This window comes from Oncorhynchus nerka, linkage group LG15 (assembly GCF_034236695.1).
Source record: "Oncorhynchus nerka isolate Pitt River linkage group LG15, Oner_Uvic_2.0, whole genome shotgun sequence".
Classification (NCBI taxonomy): Eukaryota; Metazoa; Chordata; class Actinopteri; order Salmoniformes; family Salmonidae; genus Oncorhynchus; species Oncorhynchus nerka.
In genome coordinates this window covers 18,686,182-18,705,213 of record NC_088410.1, presented here as the reverse complement: position 1 = coordinate 18,705,213, position 19,032 = coordinate 18,686,182, and the positions used below count along the sequence as shown (strand labels likewise).

Here is a 19,032-nt window from a genome sequence, read left to right as displayed (position 1 = left end):
CAAACACCCAGAGAGAGGGGGAGAGGGTGAAGGGCAGAGAGAGGGGGAGAGGGTGAAGGGCAGAGAGAGAGCAAGAGGGAGAGAGAAGATGGGGAGGGGATACGATGTATTTGTGAGGAAGTGACAATGCTTGGTCCCATCAGCAACACAGTGCTCAACGAGTCCACCTCCCACACACACACGTCAGAGCGTCAGAACAAGTGTTACAGCTATTGAATCTATTCTGCTCAATCAGGTCTACAGCCACTAGATGGCAGACGAGAGTCATCACTGTCTACAGTGCCGTCACTGAAGACAAAGGCCACAGAAACCTTAGACCTCATCACACATTACTACCACTGGGAATCAGGCCACAAATGTTACACGACTAGAAAACTCAGAAAAACATGATTGTTTTTAATGTACTGAATAAACACACACTCAAATACCCATTCAGATCCATTCCACAACCCCTTATCATTGACATCCGTTGGTCACAGCATGAAACACACGCATGAATGAATGACACATGAATTACATACAAGACTTCACAAGGCAACATGCCGTTATTCTTTACATGGTCAGATAAGAATCACAGACTTGGTGCTCAGTGACAGCGCTTCTTCAACCTGGAATCACAGACTTGGTGCTCAGTGACAGCGCTTCTTCAACCTGGAATCACAGACTTGGTGCTCAGTGACAGCGCTTCTTCAACCTGGAATCACAGACTTGGTGCTCAGTGACAGCGCTTCTTCAACCTGGAATCCATAGTGATGAAACCGCCACGTCCACGTTACACTATTACGACGACGAAGACGTTACTTCAAACATGGACGCTCTTTTCCTCAAAAGAAAAACAACAGCTAATGTGCCTGGGGGCGGGGCCAGTGGCGCTGTTCCACCTATCACCAGTCTCTGCTTTAAGCACGGCTCTGTTTGTCCAGAGAATATCTCTGTACAGAGCAAGTAGAATTGACACATTATATTATTATATACTTGCTATATTGTATTTACTTTGCCACCATGGCCTTTTCTGCCTTTACCTCCCTTCTCACCTCATTTGCTCACATTGTATATAGACTTGTTTATACTGTATTATTGACTGTATGTTTGTTTGACTCCATGTGTAACTCTGTGTCATTGTATCTGTCGAACTGCTTTGCTTTATCTTGGCCAGGTCGCAATTGTAAATGAGAACTTGTTCTCAACTTGCTTACCTGGTTAAATAAAGGTGAAATAAATGAAATAAATAAATAGTAATTATTGCACCAGATCCCAAAGGTATTATGGAATCCCACAGAGAACCAGTTGAGTGGGGTGGTTTGAATCCGGATTGACTCAGGTTTTGAATCAGGATGGACTACATTTGTTCTTTGTTGATGGCCTGCGGCTCTTCAAGCCTGCAAGAAAGAAAGAAGGGAAGGAGTAAAATAGTACAATGGTTAAATGACTTGAGAGAGATAAACAGAGAAATACAGGTATCGACATAACGCCGAGAGGGAGAAGGAGAGGATCAAACTGAGCTAAAATAATGAGACAAGAAAAACAACTTACTGTCATTGTCTTGTGTGTTGACAGTCTGTTCAGAAGCACTCTTCAGGCTCACTTTAAACTTCTTACTCTTCATTGGTTGTTTCACCATGACTTCAAGGTTATTCATCTCCTCCATACTATTGGTTCCCAACGATGTGGGGGAGGAGATTGGACTGGTTGCCGGGCTATCACCCCGGTGTCCACGCTCTGATTGGCTGTCGATTTCCCCTTGAAGAGTTTCTTAAAAGAAGAGCGGGATTTCTTCTCCAAAATGCTGTTGGTTTTTTTCGGCCCCACCTTCCCTCCGTCGGGTGGTAGCGGGGTGAGTTGATCCAACCACTCGCTGTTCACCTGCATTAGTCCCTCAGGACCCGCAGTTATAGCCGTCTTTTCTATGCCTGGTAGATCCTGCAAGGACCCCATCAGTCCAGGAACACTATTCCCGTACACCAAAGAGTATTTGGGGTTGTGGTATTTATGTGCAGGCACCTGGAGATCACCTCCACGCGAGTTGCCTAGACTGACCTGGAATCTGGATGTGGCGGCTCGTAACTGGGGTTTTACGGGCTCCACTTTGAGCCGCGCGGCGGCGGCCATGTTGGGGGGTGGGCTGAGGTTGAACTCCTTGTAGAGGTCCAGTTTTTCGGACACGGCGTAGAGCTCGCAGAAGTCGCGGTCGAAGAAGTCGATCACCTGGCCAGTCATGACCGTGATCATGTTGCGGTCCATCCGAGACGAACTCCACGAGAAGCTAGAGGAGAAGAAGATCACATGAACAATGTTTAGGTCTTCAATAAAGACACAGTGAAACACACACAGCAAGACAAGCTAGGAGAGAAAGAACAGATATGTGTTATGTCTTGGAAATAAACACACACACACACACACACACACACGACAGAGAGAGAGACAGAGAGAGAGAGAGAGACAGAGAGAGAGAAAGAGAGAGAGAGAAGAGGAGAGAAAGAGAGAGAGAGAAGAGGATAGAAAGAGAGAGAGAGAAGAGGAGAGAGAGAGAGAGAGAGAAGAGGAGAGAGAGAGAGAGAGAAGAGAGAGATAGAGGAGAGAGAGAAAGAGAGAGAGAAGAGAGAGATAGAGGAGAGAGAGAGAAAGAGAGAGAGAAGAGAGAGAGAAAGAGAGAGAGAAGAGAGAGACAGAGAGAGAGGGAAGCATACAGCTACTTTCTCTCACCTGTAGGAGCCGAACATGACTTTGTCCCCATCCACCAGCATGTATTTACTACACAAAGAACCAAGGAGTCTACCGAAGGACAGACCCAACCCTGTCCCCTGAACTGTACGAGTCCTGATGTTCTGAAAGATACAACACACACAGTTACATAAAGGGTTATGGTAACCTGACACAGTCAGAAACAAAACGCACGCAGACCAGCACCATTCTCCATACACACAGAAAGACATCAACTCATGGGTGTTAAACCTCCCATGTCCAAACTACCATTAACATAGAAGTCTTTTCAATTTAAAATGACAAAAATCACTTGACATTTCATTTATTTAGCAGACGCTCTTATCCAAAGAGACTCACAGTTTTCCTCACTGGTCCCCAGGCATGTCATATGATCACACATGACACAGGGCCCTTGTACAACACATAAGTGAGTAGCCTAAGGCCTTCAATGCTCCTCTGCTTCAGGATGAGGGACCGTCTCTTACCCGCAGGTGCTGAGCTCCGACCTGCAGCCTGCAGCACATATCCAGGAAGTGTGGGACCCCGCTGACATCCAACAGGATGTAGACGGCCACGGAGCGCCGCGACGCTGCGTCCAGCAGGTCCTGCAGTATCTGGATGTCTGTCAGCAGGTCCATGACTATAGCTAACACCTGAAAGATACAAAGACAATCAAACTTTATTTAAAAATGGAATACAGTCAAACTTGATTTAAACACACATAGAGGCCGGGGTAATCAAATACAATCAAACTTTATTTAAACACACATAGAGGCCAGGGTAATCAAATACAATCAAACTTTATTTAAACACACATAGAGGCCAGGGTAATCAAATACAATCAAACTTTATTTAAACACCTGGAGGGAGAAACACAGCAAATACATTCAAATCAAACTATATTTAATGGTCAACAACTAAATGAAAAAAACATACAATATACACAATGTATATGAAATATAGGTAGAACAATACATGGAAATAAAAAGTGATTAAGATCAATAGTTGTGAATCATATCGCTTGAAAGTCAGTAAAACAATGAAAAACTTCCCTGACAATACAACAATGACTGACTGTCAGGCTGAAAGCACAAGCTGGGCCTACAGAAAACACGTAGGCTTATATACTAAACCTGGGGTGTTATAAAGGCTTATAAACAGTGACATCTTATAAACAGTGCCATTCTTCAAACTTTTATGCCAATTCCTGCAATTCTGCACATTTTACAACGGAGCTGAGAGACAATGTTGCTGTTTTAAATCTAGTTTCCTGCAGTTCTAGGCATTGTGCCATCATGGCTGAGGCTGTGCTCTTTTTCTCAAACATCATAACAAAATGAATGCTGCTAAATTCATTGTTTTAGGGACTTTCAACTTTCTCCCTGAGCTTTAATGTTGGTGATTGTTAGTTCTCAGAGATGATACTATGAACAAATATATATGTCCATTATCTTTACTCCATACTTTATATCTGGTTTTAGTGCTTTAAATTTACACTGAAAGTGTTTTTTCATCCCTAAAATTATACATCTTTTTTTGATATATATATATATTTTCATGCCCTTTCTATTTGTATATATTTTGTACATTGTTTGGACATAGGGGCCTGAAAAAAAGCTTAGGCGGCCGCCTACGTATTTCAATGGAAGAAAAATCCCTGTAGCTGACCCAACACTGACCCAACACTGACCCAACACTGACCCAACACTGACCCAACACGTCTCCTAGCTGACCCAACACTGACCCAACACGTCTCCTAGTTGACCCAACACTGACCCAACACGTCTCCTAGTTGACCCAACACTGACCCAACACATCTCCTAGTTGCCCCAACACATCTCCTAGTTGCCCCAACACATCTCCTAGTTGCCCCAACAAGTCTCCTAGTTGCCCCAACAAGTCTCCTAGTTGCCCCAACACGTCTCCTAGTGGCCCCAACACGTCTCCTAGTTGCCCCAACACGTCTCCTAGTTGCCCCAACACGTCTCCTAGTTGCCCCAACACATCTCCTAGTGGCCCCAACACGTCTCCTAGTTGCCCCAACACGTCTCCTAGTTGCCCCCACACGTCTCCTAGTTGCCCCAACACATCTCCTAGTTGCCCCAACACGTCTCCTAGTTTCCCCAACACGTCTCCTAGTTGCCCCAACACGTCTCCTAGTTGACCCAACACTGACCCAACACGTCTCCTAGTTGCCCCAACACATCTCCTAGTTGCCCCAACACGTCTCCTAGTGGCCCCAACACGTCTCCTAGTGGCCCCAACACGTCTCCTAGTTGCCCCAACACGTCTCCTAGTGGCCCCAACACATCTCCTAGTGGCCCCAACACGTCTCCTAGTTGCCCCAACACATCTCCTAGTGTCCCCAACACGTCTCCTAGTTGCCCCAACACGTCTCCTAGTTGCCCCCACACGTCTCCTAGTTGCCCCAACACATCTCCTAGTTGCCCCCACACGTCTCCTAGTTGCCCCAACACGTCTCCTAGTTGCCCCAACACTGACCCAACACGTCTCCTAGTTGCCCCAACACATCTCCTAGTTGCCCCAACACATCTCCTAGTTGCCCCCACACGTCTCCTAGTTGCCCCAACACATCTCCTAGTTGCCCCCACACGTCTCCTAGTTGCCCCAACACTGACCCAACACGTCTCCTAGTTGCCCCAACACATCTCCTAGTTGCCCCAACACATCTCCTAGTTGCCCCCACACGTCTCCTAGTTGCCCCAACACATCTCCTAGTTGACGCCACATGTCTCCTAGTTGCCCCAACACTGACCCAACACGTCTCCTAGTTGCCCCCACACGTCTCCTAGTTGCCCCAACACTGACCCAACACGTCTCCTAGTTGCCCCAACATGTCTCCTAGTTGCCCCAACACGTCTCCTAGTTGCCCCAACACGTCTCCTAGTTGCCCCAACACTGACCCAACACGTCTCCTAGTTGCCCCCACACGTCTCCTAGTTGCCCCAACACTGACCCAACACGTCTCCTAGTTGCCCCAACATGTCTCCTAGTTGCCCCAACACGTCTCCTAGTTGCCCCAACACGTCTCCTAGTTGCCCGAACACTGACCCAACACGTCTCCTAGTTGCCCCAACACGTCTCCTAGTTGCCCCAACACGTCTCCTAGTTGCCCCAACACTGACCCAACACGTCTCCTAGTTGCTCCAACACGTCTCCTAGTTGCCCCAACACTGACCCAACACGTCTCCTAGTTGCCCCAACACGTCTCCTAGTTGCCCCAACACGTATCCTAGTTGCCCCAACACTGACCCAACACGTCTCCTAGTTGCCCCAACACGTCTCCTAGTTGCCCCAACACGTCTCCTAGTTGCCCGAACACTGACCCAACACGTCTCCTAGTTGCTCCAACACGTCTCCTAGTTGCCCCAACACTGACCCAACACGTCTCCTAGTTGCCCCAACACGTCTCCTAGTTGCCCCAACACTGACCCAACACGTCTCCTAGTTGCCCCAACATGTCTCCTAGTTGCCCCAACACGTCTCCTAGTTGCCCCAACACTGACCCAACACGTCTCCTAGTTGCCCCAACACGTCTCCTAGTTGCCCCAACACGTCTCCTAGTTGCCCCAACACGTCTCCTACTGGCCCCAACACGTCTCCTAGTGGCCCCAACACGTCTCCTAGTGGCCCCAACACGTCTCCTAGTTGCCCCAACACATCTCCTAGTTGCCCCAACACGTCTAGTTACCCCAACACGTCTCCTAGTTGCCCCAACACGTCTCCTAGTTTCCCCGAAGCTGCCAGGCTGGCAGAGACAAAGCAGAGACAGAGACAGGTATGTGGGGAGTGGTGTAAACACAACATAAAACACCTGAGGAATGAACTAGAAAGTGGAATCTCAGCTATTATCTTTCCTCAGAACTGGTTCTGTCCTGCTTAGCTTTTACTTTCTGTTTGATATGGGGAATTATTGATAGAAGAACTTCCATGGACTTAGAACTCTCTGGAGCAGGTTGAGACCGATACACTGACTTGAATGTGTCCACAACATAACACTGCCTTTTCAGTCTGCATCACAACAAGGAGTGGACGTTTATATAGTTCCTGAGATATAGGTGTCCACAACATAACACTGCCTTTTCAGTCTGCATCACAACAAGGAGTGGACGTTTATAGAGTTCCTGAGATATAGGTGTCCACAACATAACACTGCCTTTTCAGTCTGCATCACAACAAGGAGTGGACGTTTATAGAGTTCCTGAGATATAGGTGTCCACAACATAACACTGCCTTTTCAGTCTGCATCACAACAAGGAGTGGACGTTGATATAGTTCCTGAGATATAGGTGTCCACAACATAACACTGCCTTTTCAGTCTGCATCACAACAAGGAGTGGACGTTTATATAGTTCCTGAGATATAGGTGTCCACAACATAACACTGCCTTTTCAGTCTGCATCACAACAAGGAGTGGACGTTGATATAGTTCCTGAGATATAGGTGTCCACAACATAACACTGCCTTTTCAGTCTGCATCACAACAAGGAGTGGACGTTTATAGAGTTCCTGAGATATAGGTGTCCACAACATAACACTGCCTTTTCAGTCTGCATCACAACAAGGAGTGGACGTTTATATAGTTCCTGAGATATAGGTGTCCACAACATAACACTGCCTTTTCAGTCTGCATCACAACAAGGAGTGGACGTTTATATAGTTCCTGAGATATAGGAATTCCTTGTACACAAAACGATATGGGCATAATAAACTCTACTGGGAGTAAGATAAGAAAGACACATTCACTTACAGTGACAGAATGTGAAACTAAAGCCTTGTTCACACTGCAGGCCTTAATGCTGACTGTCCAAACAGCCAGTTACAAGTGACCAAATCGGATTTGTGTGTGTTCAGACAGCAGTCATTTGCTGACATGGCTATGCTAGTTGTCATAGTAACGACGGGTGTGTGCGCGGTGGTGTAGGTTGATTGGTGGTGGCACTCATGCTTCCTGTTAATCAGGAGATATGTAGCAAGCCCAGGTGACAATAATGCCATGGATGTTTCCCTGTTGCTCTGAAATGTTCCAAATCATAGTGTTTGAACACTCTTTTGTTTATTATTCACGATCCAACTTTCAAAACAAGTCCTTTTTTGAAAGGGCCTACCAAGGTGGTCTGAAAGGGCCTACCAAGGTGGTTTGAAAGGGCCTACCAAGGTGGTTTGAAAGGGCCTCCCGAGGTGGTTTGAAAGGGCCTACCAAGGTGGTTTGAAAGGGCCTCCCGAGGTGGTTTGAAAGGGCCTACCAAGGTGGTTTGAAAGGGCCTCCCGAGGTGGTCTGAAAGGGCCTACCAAGGTGGTTTGAAAGGGCCTCCCGAGGTGGTTTGAAAGGGCCTACCAAGGTAGTTTGAAAGGGCCTACCAAGGTGGTTTGAAAGGGCCTCCCGAGGTGGTTTGAAAGGGCCTACCAAGGTGGTTTGAAAGGGCCTACCAAGGTGGTTTGAAAGGGCCTCCCGAGGTGGTTTGAAAGGGCCTCCCGAGGTGGTCTGAAAGGGCCTACCAAGGTGGTTTGAAAGGGCCTCCCGAGGTGGTTTGAAAGGGCCTCCCGAGGTGGTCTGAAAGGGCCTCCCGAGGTGGTTTGAAAGGGCCTAACAAGGTGGTTTGAAAGGGCCTCCCGAGGTGGTTTGAAAGGGCCTCCCGAGGTGGTTTGAAAGGGCCTACCGAGGTGGTTTGAAAGGGCCTACCAAGGTGGTTTGAAAGGGCTTAACAAGGTGGTTTGAAAGGGCCTCCCGAGGTGGTTTGAAAGGGCCTACCGAGGTGGTTTGAAAGGGCCTACTGAGGTGGTTTGAAAGGGCCTACCGAGGTGGTTTGAAAGGGCCTACCGAGGTGATTTGAAAGGGCCTACCGAGGTGGTTTGAAAGGGCCTACCGAGGTGGTTTGAAAGGGCCTACTGAGGTGGTTTGAAAGGGCCTACCGAGGTGGTTTGAAAGGGCCTACTGAGGTGGTTTGAAAGGGCCTACCGAGGTGGTTTGAAAGGGCCTACCGAGGTGGTTTGAAAGGGCCTACTGAGGTGGTTTGAAAGGGCCTACCGAGGTGGTCTGAAAGGGCCTCCCGAGGTGGTTTGAAAGGGCCTACCAAGGTGGTTTGAAAGGGCCTACCGAGGTGATTTTAAAGGGCCTACCGAGGTGGTTTGAAAGGGCCTACCGAGGTGATTTGAAAGGGCCTACCGAGGTGGTTTGAAACGTAGCTTGAAATATCCAATTCCAAGGTGGCTTTTGGCTGTTCAGACGGCATGAAAAATAACAGATTGGAATCGGACATGCAAAAAAAAGAGGATTTGAGTCACTTCAGAATGTCAATGGGAACAAGGCTCAACCAGCATGCCTACACAAGCTTTATTCTGGAGACCACCTCAGCAATGGGAACAAGGCTCAACCAGGATGCCTACACAAGCTTTATTCTGGAGACCACCTCAGCAATGGGAACAAGGCTCAACCAGCATGCCTACACAAGCTTTATTCTGGAGACCACCTCAGCAATGGGAACAAGGCTCAACCAGGATGCCTACACAAGCTTTATTCTGGAGCCACCTCAGCAATGTGAACAAGGCTCAACCAGCATGCCTACACAAGCTTTATTCTGGAGACCACCTCAGCAATGGGAACAAGGCTCAACCAGCATGCCTACACAAGCTTTATTCTGGAGACCACCTCAGCAATGGGAACAAGGCTCAACCAGGATGCCTACACAAGCTTTATTCTGGAGACCACCTCAGCAATGGGAACAAGGCTCAACCAGCATGCCTACACAAGCTTTATTCTGGAGACCACCTCAGCAATGGGAACAAGGCTCAACCAGCATGCCTACACAAGCTTTATTCTGAGACCACCTCAGCAATGGGAACAAGGCTCAACCAGGATGCCTACACAAGCTTTATTCTGAGACCACCTCAGCAATGGGAACAAGGCTCAACCAGGATGCCTACACAAGCTTTATTCTGGAGACCACCTCAGCAATGGGAACAAGGCTCAACCAGCATGCCTACACAAGCTTTATTCTGGAGACTACCTCAGCAATGGGAACAAGGCTCAACCAGCATGCCTACACAAGCTTTATTCTGGAGACCACCTCAGCAATGGGAACAAGGCTCAACCAGGATGCCTACACAAGCTTTATTCTGGAGACCACCTCAGCAATGGGAACAAGGCTCAACCAGGATGCCTACACAAGCTTTATTCTGGAGACCACCTCAGCAATGGGAACAAGGCTCAACCAGCATGCCTACACAAGCTTTATTCTGGAGACCACCTCAGCAATGGGAACAAGGCTCAACCAGCATGCCTACACAAGCTTTATTCTGGAGACCACCTCAGCAATGGGAACAAGGCTCAACCAGCATGCCTACACAAGCTTTATTCTGGAGACTACCTCAGCAATGGGAACAAGGCTCAACCAGGATGCCTACACAAGCTTTATTCTGGAGACCACCTCAGCAATGGGAACAAGGCTCAACCAGGATGCCTACACAAGCTTTATTCTGGAGACTACCTCAGCAATGGGAAAGGGTGGAGGAGGAAAAGGTTTCTTCATTCACATGAATGTTCTCATTCAGTCAAGGAAAAGGCTGTATGCTGACATTACATTCTCCAGAGGAAACATGCTGAGTGAAGTGTTCTGTGTTGTAACAACGGGGCCTGTGTTGTGTTCACAAAGCCTGGTACAGTAGGAGTGTTGACCAGCTTGGCCTTTTAGACCATAATGGACCGGGGAGACCTGATCCTAGATCAGCACTCCTACTCTAACACATACACTTTATGAGCACGGGCAAAGAGAAACAACAAGTAACAGTATGAAATAATTCAAGTTAAAACCTACAACACCACAATGTCTTCCATCTAACAGTAGCCACAACAAAATGCACTCACTGTTAATGCCATCCATGTAAATGTTGTGATGTGGATCACACAGTAATCTATTGTACTGTATGTAGATGAAGACAACCACAGTATGCTAAGATAAACACACCACACCTGATTATGTAGGCCCCTGTATCACTACTGAGTGTGTGTGTGTGTGTGTGTGTGTGTGTGTGTGTGTGTGTGTGTGTGTGTGTGTGTGTGTGTGTGTGTGTGTGTGGACGTGTTTAACTATACATGAGGGGACCAGAAGTCTCCACAAGAATAGTAAACAAACAAAAATGTGACCAACTGGGGACATTTAGTTGTTTCTAGGGGGTTTAGGGTTAAGGTTAGAAATAGTGTCAGGGTTAGAATTACGTTAAGGGTTAGAGTTAGGAGCTAGGGTTAGGTTAGGGTCAGGTTTAGTGTTAGGGTAAGAGTACGGGTTAGGTTTAGTGTTAGGGTTAGGTTTAGGGCTTAGGGAAAATAAGATTTTGAATGGGACTGAATTGTGTGTCCCCACAAGGTTAGCTGTACAAGACTGTGTGCGTTTGTGGAAAAGGAGGGCCGAACAGGCCCCCATTAACATCGACGGAGCTGTAGTGGAGCGGGTCGAGAGTTTCAAGTTCCTTGGTGTCCACATCACCAACGAACGATCATGGTCCAAACACACCAAGACCACCTCAGCAATGGGAACAAGGCTCAACCAGCATGCCTACACAAGCTTTATTCTGGAGACCACCTCAGCAATGGGAACAAGGCTCAACCAGCATGCCTACACAAGCTTTATTCTGGAGACCACCTCAGCAATGGGAACAAGGCTCAACCAGCATGCCTACACAAGCTTTATTCTGGAGACTACCTCAGCAATGGGAACAAGGCTCAACCAGGATGCCTACACAAGCTTTATTCTGGAGACCACCTCAGCAATGGGAACAAGGCTCAACCAGGATGCCTACACAAGCTTTATTCTGGAGACTACCTCAGCAATGGGAAAGGGTGGAGGAGGAAAAGGTTTCTTCATTCACATGAATGTTCTCATTCAGTCAAGGAAAAGGCTGTATGCTGACATTACATTCTCCAGAGGAAACATGCTGAGTGAAGTGTTCTGTGTTGTAACAACGGGGCCTGTGTTGTGTTCACAAAGCCTGGTACAGTAGGAGTGTTGACCAGCTTGGCCTTTTAGACCATAATGGACCGGGGAGACCTGATCCTAGATCAGCACTCCTACTCTAACACATACACTTTATGAGCACGGGCAAAGAGAAACAACAAGTAACAGTATGAAATAATTCAAGTTAAAACCTACAACACCACAATGTCTTCCATCTAACAGTAGCCACAACAAAATGCACTCACTGTTAATGCCATCCATGTAAATGTTGTGATGTGGATCACACAGTAATCTATTGTACTGTATGTAGATGAAGACAACCACAGTATGCTAAGATAAACACACCACACCTGATTATGTAGGCCCCTGTATCACTACTGAGTGTGTGTGTGTGTGTGTGTGTGTGTGTGTGTGTGTGTGTGTGTGTGTGTGTGTGTGTGTGTGTGTGTGTGTGTGTGGACGTGTTTAACTATACATGAGGGGACCAGAAGTCTCCACAAGAATAGTAAACAAACAAAAATGTGACCAACTGGGGACATTTAGTTGTTTCTAGGGGGTTTAGGGTTAAGGTTAGAAATAGTGTCAGGGTTAGAATTACGTTAAGGGTTAGAGTTAGGAGCTAGGGTTAGGTTAGGGTCAGGTTTAGTGTTAGGGTAAGAGTACGGGTTAGGTTTAGTGTTAGGGTTAGGTTTAGGGCTTAGGGAAAATAAGATTTTGAATGGGACTGAATTGTGTGTCCCCACAAGGTTAGCTGTACAAGACTGTGTGCGTTTGTGGAAAAGGAGGGCCGAACAGGCCCCCATTAACATCGACGGAGCTGTAGTGGAGCGGGTCGAGAGTTTCAAGTTCCTTGGTGTCCACATCACCAACGAACGATCATGGTCCAAACACACCAAGACCACCTCAGCAATGGGAACAAGGCTCAACCAGCATGCCTACACAAGCTTTATTCTGGAGACCACCTCAGCAATGGGAACAAGGCTCAACCAGCATGCCTACACAAGCTTTATTCTGGAGACCACCTCAGCAATGGGAACAAGGCTCAACCAGCATGCCTACACAAGCTTTATTCTGGAGACTACCTCAGCAATGGGAACAAGGCTCAACCAGGATGCCTACACAAGCTTTATTCTGGAGACCACCTCAGCAATGGGAACAAGGCTCAACCAGGATGCCTACACAAGCTTTATTCTGGAGACTACCTCAGCAATGGGAAAGGGTGGAGGAGGAAAAGGTTTCTTCATTCACATGAATGTTCTCATTCAGTCAAGGAAAAGGCTGTATGCTGACATTACATTCTCCAGAGGAAACATGCTGAGTGAAGTGTTCTGTGTTGTAACAACGGGGCCTGTGTTGTGTTCACAAAGCCTGGTACAGTAGGAGTGTTGACCAGCTTGGCCTTTTAGACCATAATGGACCGGGGAGACCTGATCCTAGATCAGCACTCCTACTCTAACACATACACTTTATGAGCACGGGCAAAGAGAAACAACAAGTAACAGTATGAAATAATTCAAGTTAAAACCTACAACACCACAATGTCTTCCATCTAACAGTAGCCACAACAAAATGCACTCACTGTTAATGCCATCCATGTAAATGTTGTGATGTGGATCACACAGTAATCTATTGTACTGTATGTAGATGAAGACAACCACAGTATGCTAAGATAAACACACCACACCTGATTATGTAGGCCCCTGTATCACTACTGAGTGTGTGTGTGTGTGTGTGTGTGTGTGTGTGTGTGTGTGTGTGTGTGTGTGTGTGTGTGTGTGTGTGTGTGTGGACGTGTTTAACTATACATGAGGGGACCAGAAGTCTCCACAAGAATAGTAAACAAACAAAAATGTGACCAACTGGGGACATTTAGTTGTTTCTAGGGGGTTTAGGGTTAAGGTTAGAAATAGTGTCAGGGTTAGAATTACGTTAAGGGTTAGAGTTAGGAGCTAGGGTTAGGTTAGGGTCAGGTTTAGTGTTAGGTAAGAGTACGGGTTAGGTTTAGTGTTAGGGTTAGGTTTAGGGCTTAGGGAAAATAAGATTTTGAATGGGACTGAATTGTGTGTCCCCACAAGGTTAGCTGTACAAGACTGTGTGCGTTTGTGGAAAAGGAGGGCCGAACAGGCCCCCATTAACATCGACGGAGCTGTAGTGGAGCGGGTCGAGAGTTTCAAGTTCCTTGGTGTCCACATCACCAACGAACGATCATGGTCCAAACACACCAAGACCACCTCAGCAATGGGAACAAGGCTCAACCAGCATGCCTACACAAGCTTTATTCTGGAGACCACCTCAGCAATGGGAACAAGGCTCAACCAGCATGCCTACACAAGCTTTATTCTGGAGACCACCTCAGCAATGGGAACAAGGCTCAACCAGCATGCCTACACAAGCTTTATTCTGAGACTACCTCAGCAATGGGAACAAGGCTCAACCAGGATGCCTACACAAGCTTTATTCTGGAGACCACCTCAGCAATGGGAACAAGGCTCAACCAGGATGCCTACACAAGCTTTATTCTGGAGACTACCTCAGCAATGGGAAAGGGTGGAGGAGGAAAAGGTTTCTTCATTCACATGAATGTTCTCATTCAGTCAAGGAAAAGGCTGTATGCTGACATTACATTCTCCAGAGGAAACATGCTGAGTGAAGTGTTCTGTGTTGTAACAACGGGGCCTGTGTTGTGTTCACAAAGCCTGGTACAGTAGGAGTGTTGACCAGCTTGGCCTTTTAGACCATAATGGACCGGGGAGACCTGATCCTAGATCAGCACTCCTACTCTAACACATACACTTTATGAGCACGGGCAAAGAGAAACAACAAGTAACAGTATGAAATAATTCAAGTTAAAACCTACAACACCACAATGTCTTCCATCTAACAGTAGCCACAACAAAATGCACTCACTGTTAATGCCATCCATGTAAATGTTGTGATGTGGATCACACAGTAATCTATTGTACTGTATGTAGATGAAGACAACCACAGTATGCTAAGATAAACACACCACACCTGATTATGTAGGCCCCTGTATCACTACTGAGTGTGTGTGTGTGTGTGTGTGTGTGTGTGTGTGTGTGTGTGTGTGTGTGTGTGTGTGTGTGTGTGTGTGTGTGTGTGGACGTGTTTAACTATACATGAGGGGACCAGAAGTCTCCACAAGAATAGTAAACAAACAAAAATGTGACCAACTGGGGACATTTAGTTGTTTCTAGGGGGTTTAGGGTTAAGGTTAGAAATAGTGTCAGGGTTAGAATTACGTTAAGGGTTAGAGTTAGGAGCTAGGGTTAGGTTAGGGTCAGGTTTAGTGTTAGGGTAAGAGTACGGGTTAGGTTTAGTGTTAGGGTTAGGTTTAGGGCTTAGGGAAAATAAGATTTTGAATGGGACTGAATTGTGTGTCCCCACAAGGTTAGCTGTACAAGACTGTGTGCGTTTGTGGAAAAGGAGGGCCGAACAGGCCCCCATTAACATCGACGGAGCTGTAGTGGAGCGGGTCGAGAGTTTCAAGTTCCTTGGTGTCCACATCACCAACGAACGATCATGGTCCAAACACACCAAGACAGTTGTTTCTATAACTGCATTGTTGGTTAAGGGCTTGTCAGTAAGCGTTTCACAGTAAGGTCAACACCTGCTGTATTCAGCGCATGTGACACAAACTATTTGATTTGATGTGTGGGTGGTGTGTACTTGCAACCACATTCTCTCCATTTCTCCTAACATTAAACAAACTGCTTCAAAGCTTCAGGCTGCGGTGTTCCATGAAATCCTGTTTGGCAACACACACACCTGAGAAATGACTTTCATATGTTCTCATTCACTCACTTGACAGGTCGGTGAACTAGAAGTAGGGTGAAGTTGCCACTAGGTGCTGATCTTGGGTCAGTTTGACATTTCTCCCACTAATGGTTAAGGTTAGGATCGGGGGAGGGGAAGCTGATCCTAGATCTGTACCTAGAGGAAACTTCAGCCCAGAGCGGTAAACTACCCAGGGGGAATCCCCTGTAGGTATAAATAGACAGTGCATAGCACATGTACATGACATTGTGGAGGCTACCTGCCGCCCTGTGACCTCACATTAACACACTGTCATATATGTAACATACGGTATATGACATCGGCTCAGGTTTAACATGTCATCATTCTTCTGTAACAATACACTGTATTGACACAATCCTTTTTCACCTGTTTTATTTGACCTTGATTTAACTAGGCAAGTCAGTTAATAAGAACACATTCTGATTTAGAATGACGGCCAAAACCACACCGGACCAAGACATCGATGTGATTGTGTGTTGTTGTAAGACCCAGTTGTACAAAGGGAGGAAATGTGTCATGGTTTGACTGCCTGACTAACTGACTGCCTGACTAACTGACTGACTGACTTGCTGATTGGGTGGCTCTGACTGGATGACTCACTGGCTGACTGGTTGACTGACTGGGTCAAGATGGGTGGGTCCAAAATGACTCAGTCTCTAGTGACACGATAAACAAACTTCGCTAAAGGCAACTGAACTAAGCAGCTCTGACTCCAGTTCACCCTGGTATGTGCTGCCAACATGCTGAAGGATTTGTTCATTCATTACAATGGAATAGAACCCCCTTTATCTCTCCTGTGTGCTGTTTTAATGGGAGGTTGTACGCATCCACAAAGGGTGGAAAGTACAGACAGTGTGTGTGTGTGTGTGTGTGTGTCTTTGTATATGTGTTCTCTGAATAGCCTAATCATGAAAGCTAGCCTAACTTTAATTGACATGACAGAATGTTTCCTGTGTAATAGGGAAATCCGCTGTTCGTTCAATGAGGGCATTCAACAATGATATACGTCATCAGACAGGAATCATGGCCCGTGGATGATCCCAAGTTTACGTGGATGATCCCCCAAGTTTATGTGGATGATCCCCCAAGTTTATGTGGATGATCCCCCAAGTTTATGTGGATGATCCCCCAAGTTTATGTGGATGATCCCCCAAGTTTACGTGGATGATCCCCCAAGTTTACGTGGATGATCCCCCAAGTTTACGTGGATGATCCCCCAAGTTTATGTGGATGATCCCCCAAGTTTATGTGGATGATCCCCCAAGTTTATGTGGATGATCCCCCAAGTTTATGTGGATGATCCCCCAAGTTTATGTGGATGATCCCCCAAGTTTATGTGGATGATCCCCCAAGTTTATGTGGATTTTATGTGGATGATCCCCCAAGTTTATGTGGATGATCCCCCAAGTTTACGTGGATGATCCCCCAAGTTTACGTGGATGATCCCCCAAGTTTACGTGGATGATCCCCCAAGTTTACGTGGATGATCCCCCAAGTTTATGTGGATGATCCCCAAGTTTACGTGGATGATCCCCCAAGTTTATGTGGATGATCCCCCAAGTTTATGTGGATGATCCCCCAAGTTTACGTGGATGATCCCCCAAGTTTACGTGGATGATCCCCCAAGTTTACGTGGATGATCCCCCAAGTTTACGTGGATGATCCCCCAAGTTTACGTGGATGATCCCCCAAGTTTATGTGGATGATCCCCCAAGTTTACGTGGATGATCCCCCAAGTTTATGTGGATGATCCCCCAAGTTTATGTAGATGATCCCCCAAATTTACTGGAAATAATAATATCAAAATAAAAGGTTAATCGTTAGAGGTAAAAGATTGTAAAAACACCAGGAAATCAGCGCCAAGTGATTTACATTTAAGAAATATGTACCCAAGAAATCCCACGCATAACAGAGAGACACGTGATCGTATATACACGTAAGCAAGGTTTGAAATTATTACGTTTTAGTCAAAAATGATATATGTTTGGGCTTCTTGCGGTCAATATGCAGTCTACAACTTATGTGTAATTATGTTCAGGCCTCTCGACAATCCTCTCAACAAAAAATATCGTCCCGCGGTTGAATCTAGTTGATGATCACTCCTCTACAAGTTTAAACACTCACTTCCATGTGCCCCTGCTGATGCACGGACGCACACAAACACACTTTATGTTTCACTCCGCTGAGACACGCCTCTAATAATCAGTCCTTTATTCCGGCAATCCCATCCATTCTCTCTATTGAATCACCGCCTCTCCGCTAACCTCCCCAGACGCATTTGAAGTTCTCTGATAAATTACTATATAGATTACTTTCCCATGAAAAAAATGGCTTCATGAGTTAGATGCTTACCTCACATTTGAGATACATAGGCCGGGGATATCACTATCCCAATAATAAACCAATACAACACAGTCATTAGTCCTGCGTTATTCAGTTCATCACTATGTCGTTACACCATTATTGAACAGTATATACCCGCAGTTCACCTTGGTAGCTTCTTGGATCAGCCTACGAATGACCTCCTTGATGTGCGGTCCGTTCTCTTTTGGCGGGTGCGTGTGAACCGCCACGCGTGTGACCCCTTGAACAAACCCCCGTTGGGCCAACCGAGATCCAACGGCGGCACCTCTGTATCCGACATCTGCGGCCAGTACGTCGAATGGTGCCCCGAGTTCGCTTTGGAACCGTCGGGTTTCGCCTTTAATTCTCCGCACTTCTCTTCATCTTCAGTGTCATATTCTTTGAAAGTGTTCCTTATCGTTTTAATATCACGGGCCGAGAGAAAGTCTTTCACTTTGTCCTCTTTCAGTCGCATTTTGAAAGCGCCGTCGCCGTTTTTGAGCAGTTGTTCAACCGCCGCGCGTTGCTCTTCGCTGTAGTAAAACTCCGGTTTGGACTCCGGGACGTTCTCTTTGATGTGGCCGTCCTCCATGCATGTTAGCTGGGACTCGGCCATGGCTGGACACCGCTGTGTCACCGCTAGACTGAAGCCTATGGGTAAAGTCGCACAACCGCTGATTTTAAAAGGATCCGGAAGATACACGGTTACCTACCTACCTAGGCTACCTGTATGACGTTTGACTTTGACAGCTAACCTCAAATGCTGCGTTCATAAATCTGGGAACTTGGAACTCGGAAGTCTCCGACTTCAGTGCGTTCAATACAACTGGGAACTCGTTGAAAAAAACGAGCTCCGTCTGTGTCTTCCAAATCTGAATTCCAAGTCAGAAACTCGGGCAATCTAGAGCTACTTGAATTCCGAGTTGGATGACCATTCAAAAGCGCATTATTTACCCAGTTCCCAGTTATCGTGAACGCGGCATTACCTGCCATAGGGGCGGAACGATAAATACCTTATTATATGACGGAAATCACTCTATGGAAGCGCCCAACGCGTATTTGGCTATCATGCACGTGACTGTCAGACTGTGATTATTGTTGGACTTCGAACAACCCAGATATTTGTGGCTCTTCCTGGAATTGGTGTGATTCCACAGTTAGTTGATCCAAGGCTATTGCTCTCACACAAGTCAAACTC

At 46.6% G+C, this 19,032-nt stretch overlaps 1 protein-coding gene across 1 annotated transcript; it reads right to left on the bottom strand.

The window, feature by feature from the left end:
- Positions 1–376: 376 nt before the first annotated feature.
- Positions 377–18,715, bottom strand: LOC135560090 (protein FAM83F-like). Its single transcript, XM_065001184.1, is given in 6 exon segments — positions 377–1,379; positions 1,534–2,263; positions 2,704–2,825; positions 3,189–3,356; positions 17,981–18,072; positions 18,075–18,715. Coding segments are annotated over 5 exon segments (1,386 nt in total). The 5' UTR covers positions 18,451–18,715; the 3' UTR covers positions 377–1,379; positions 1,534–1,635.
- Positions 18,716–19,032: the final 317 nt, after the last annotated feature.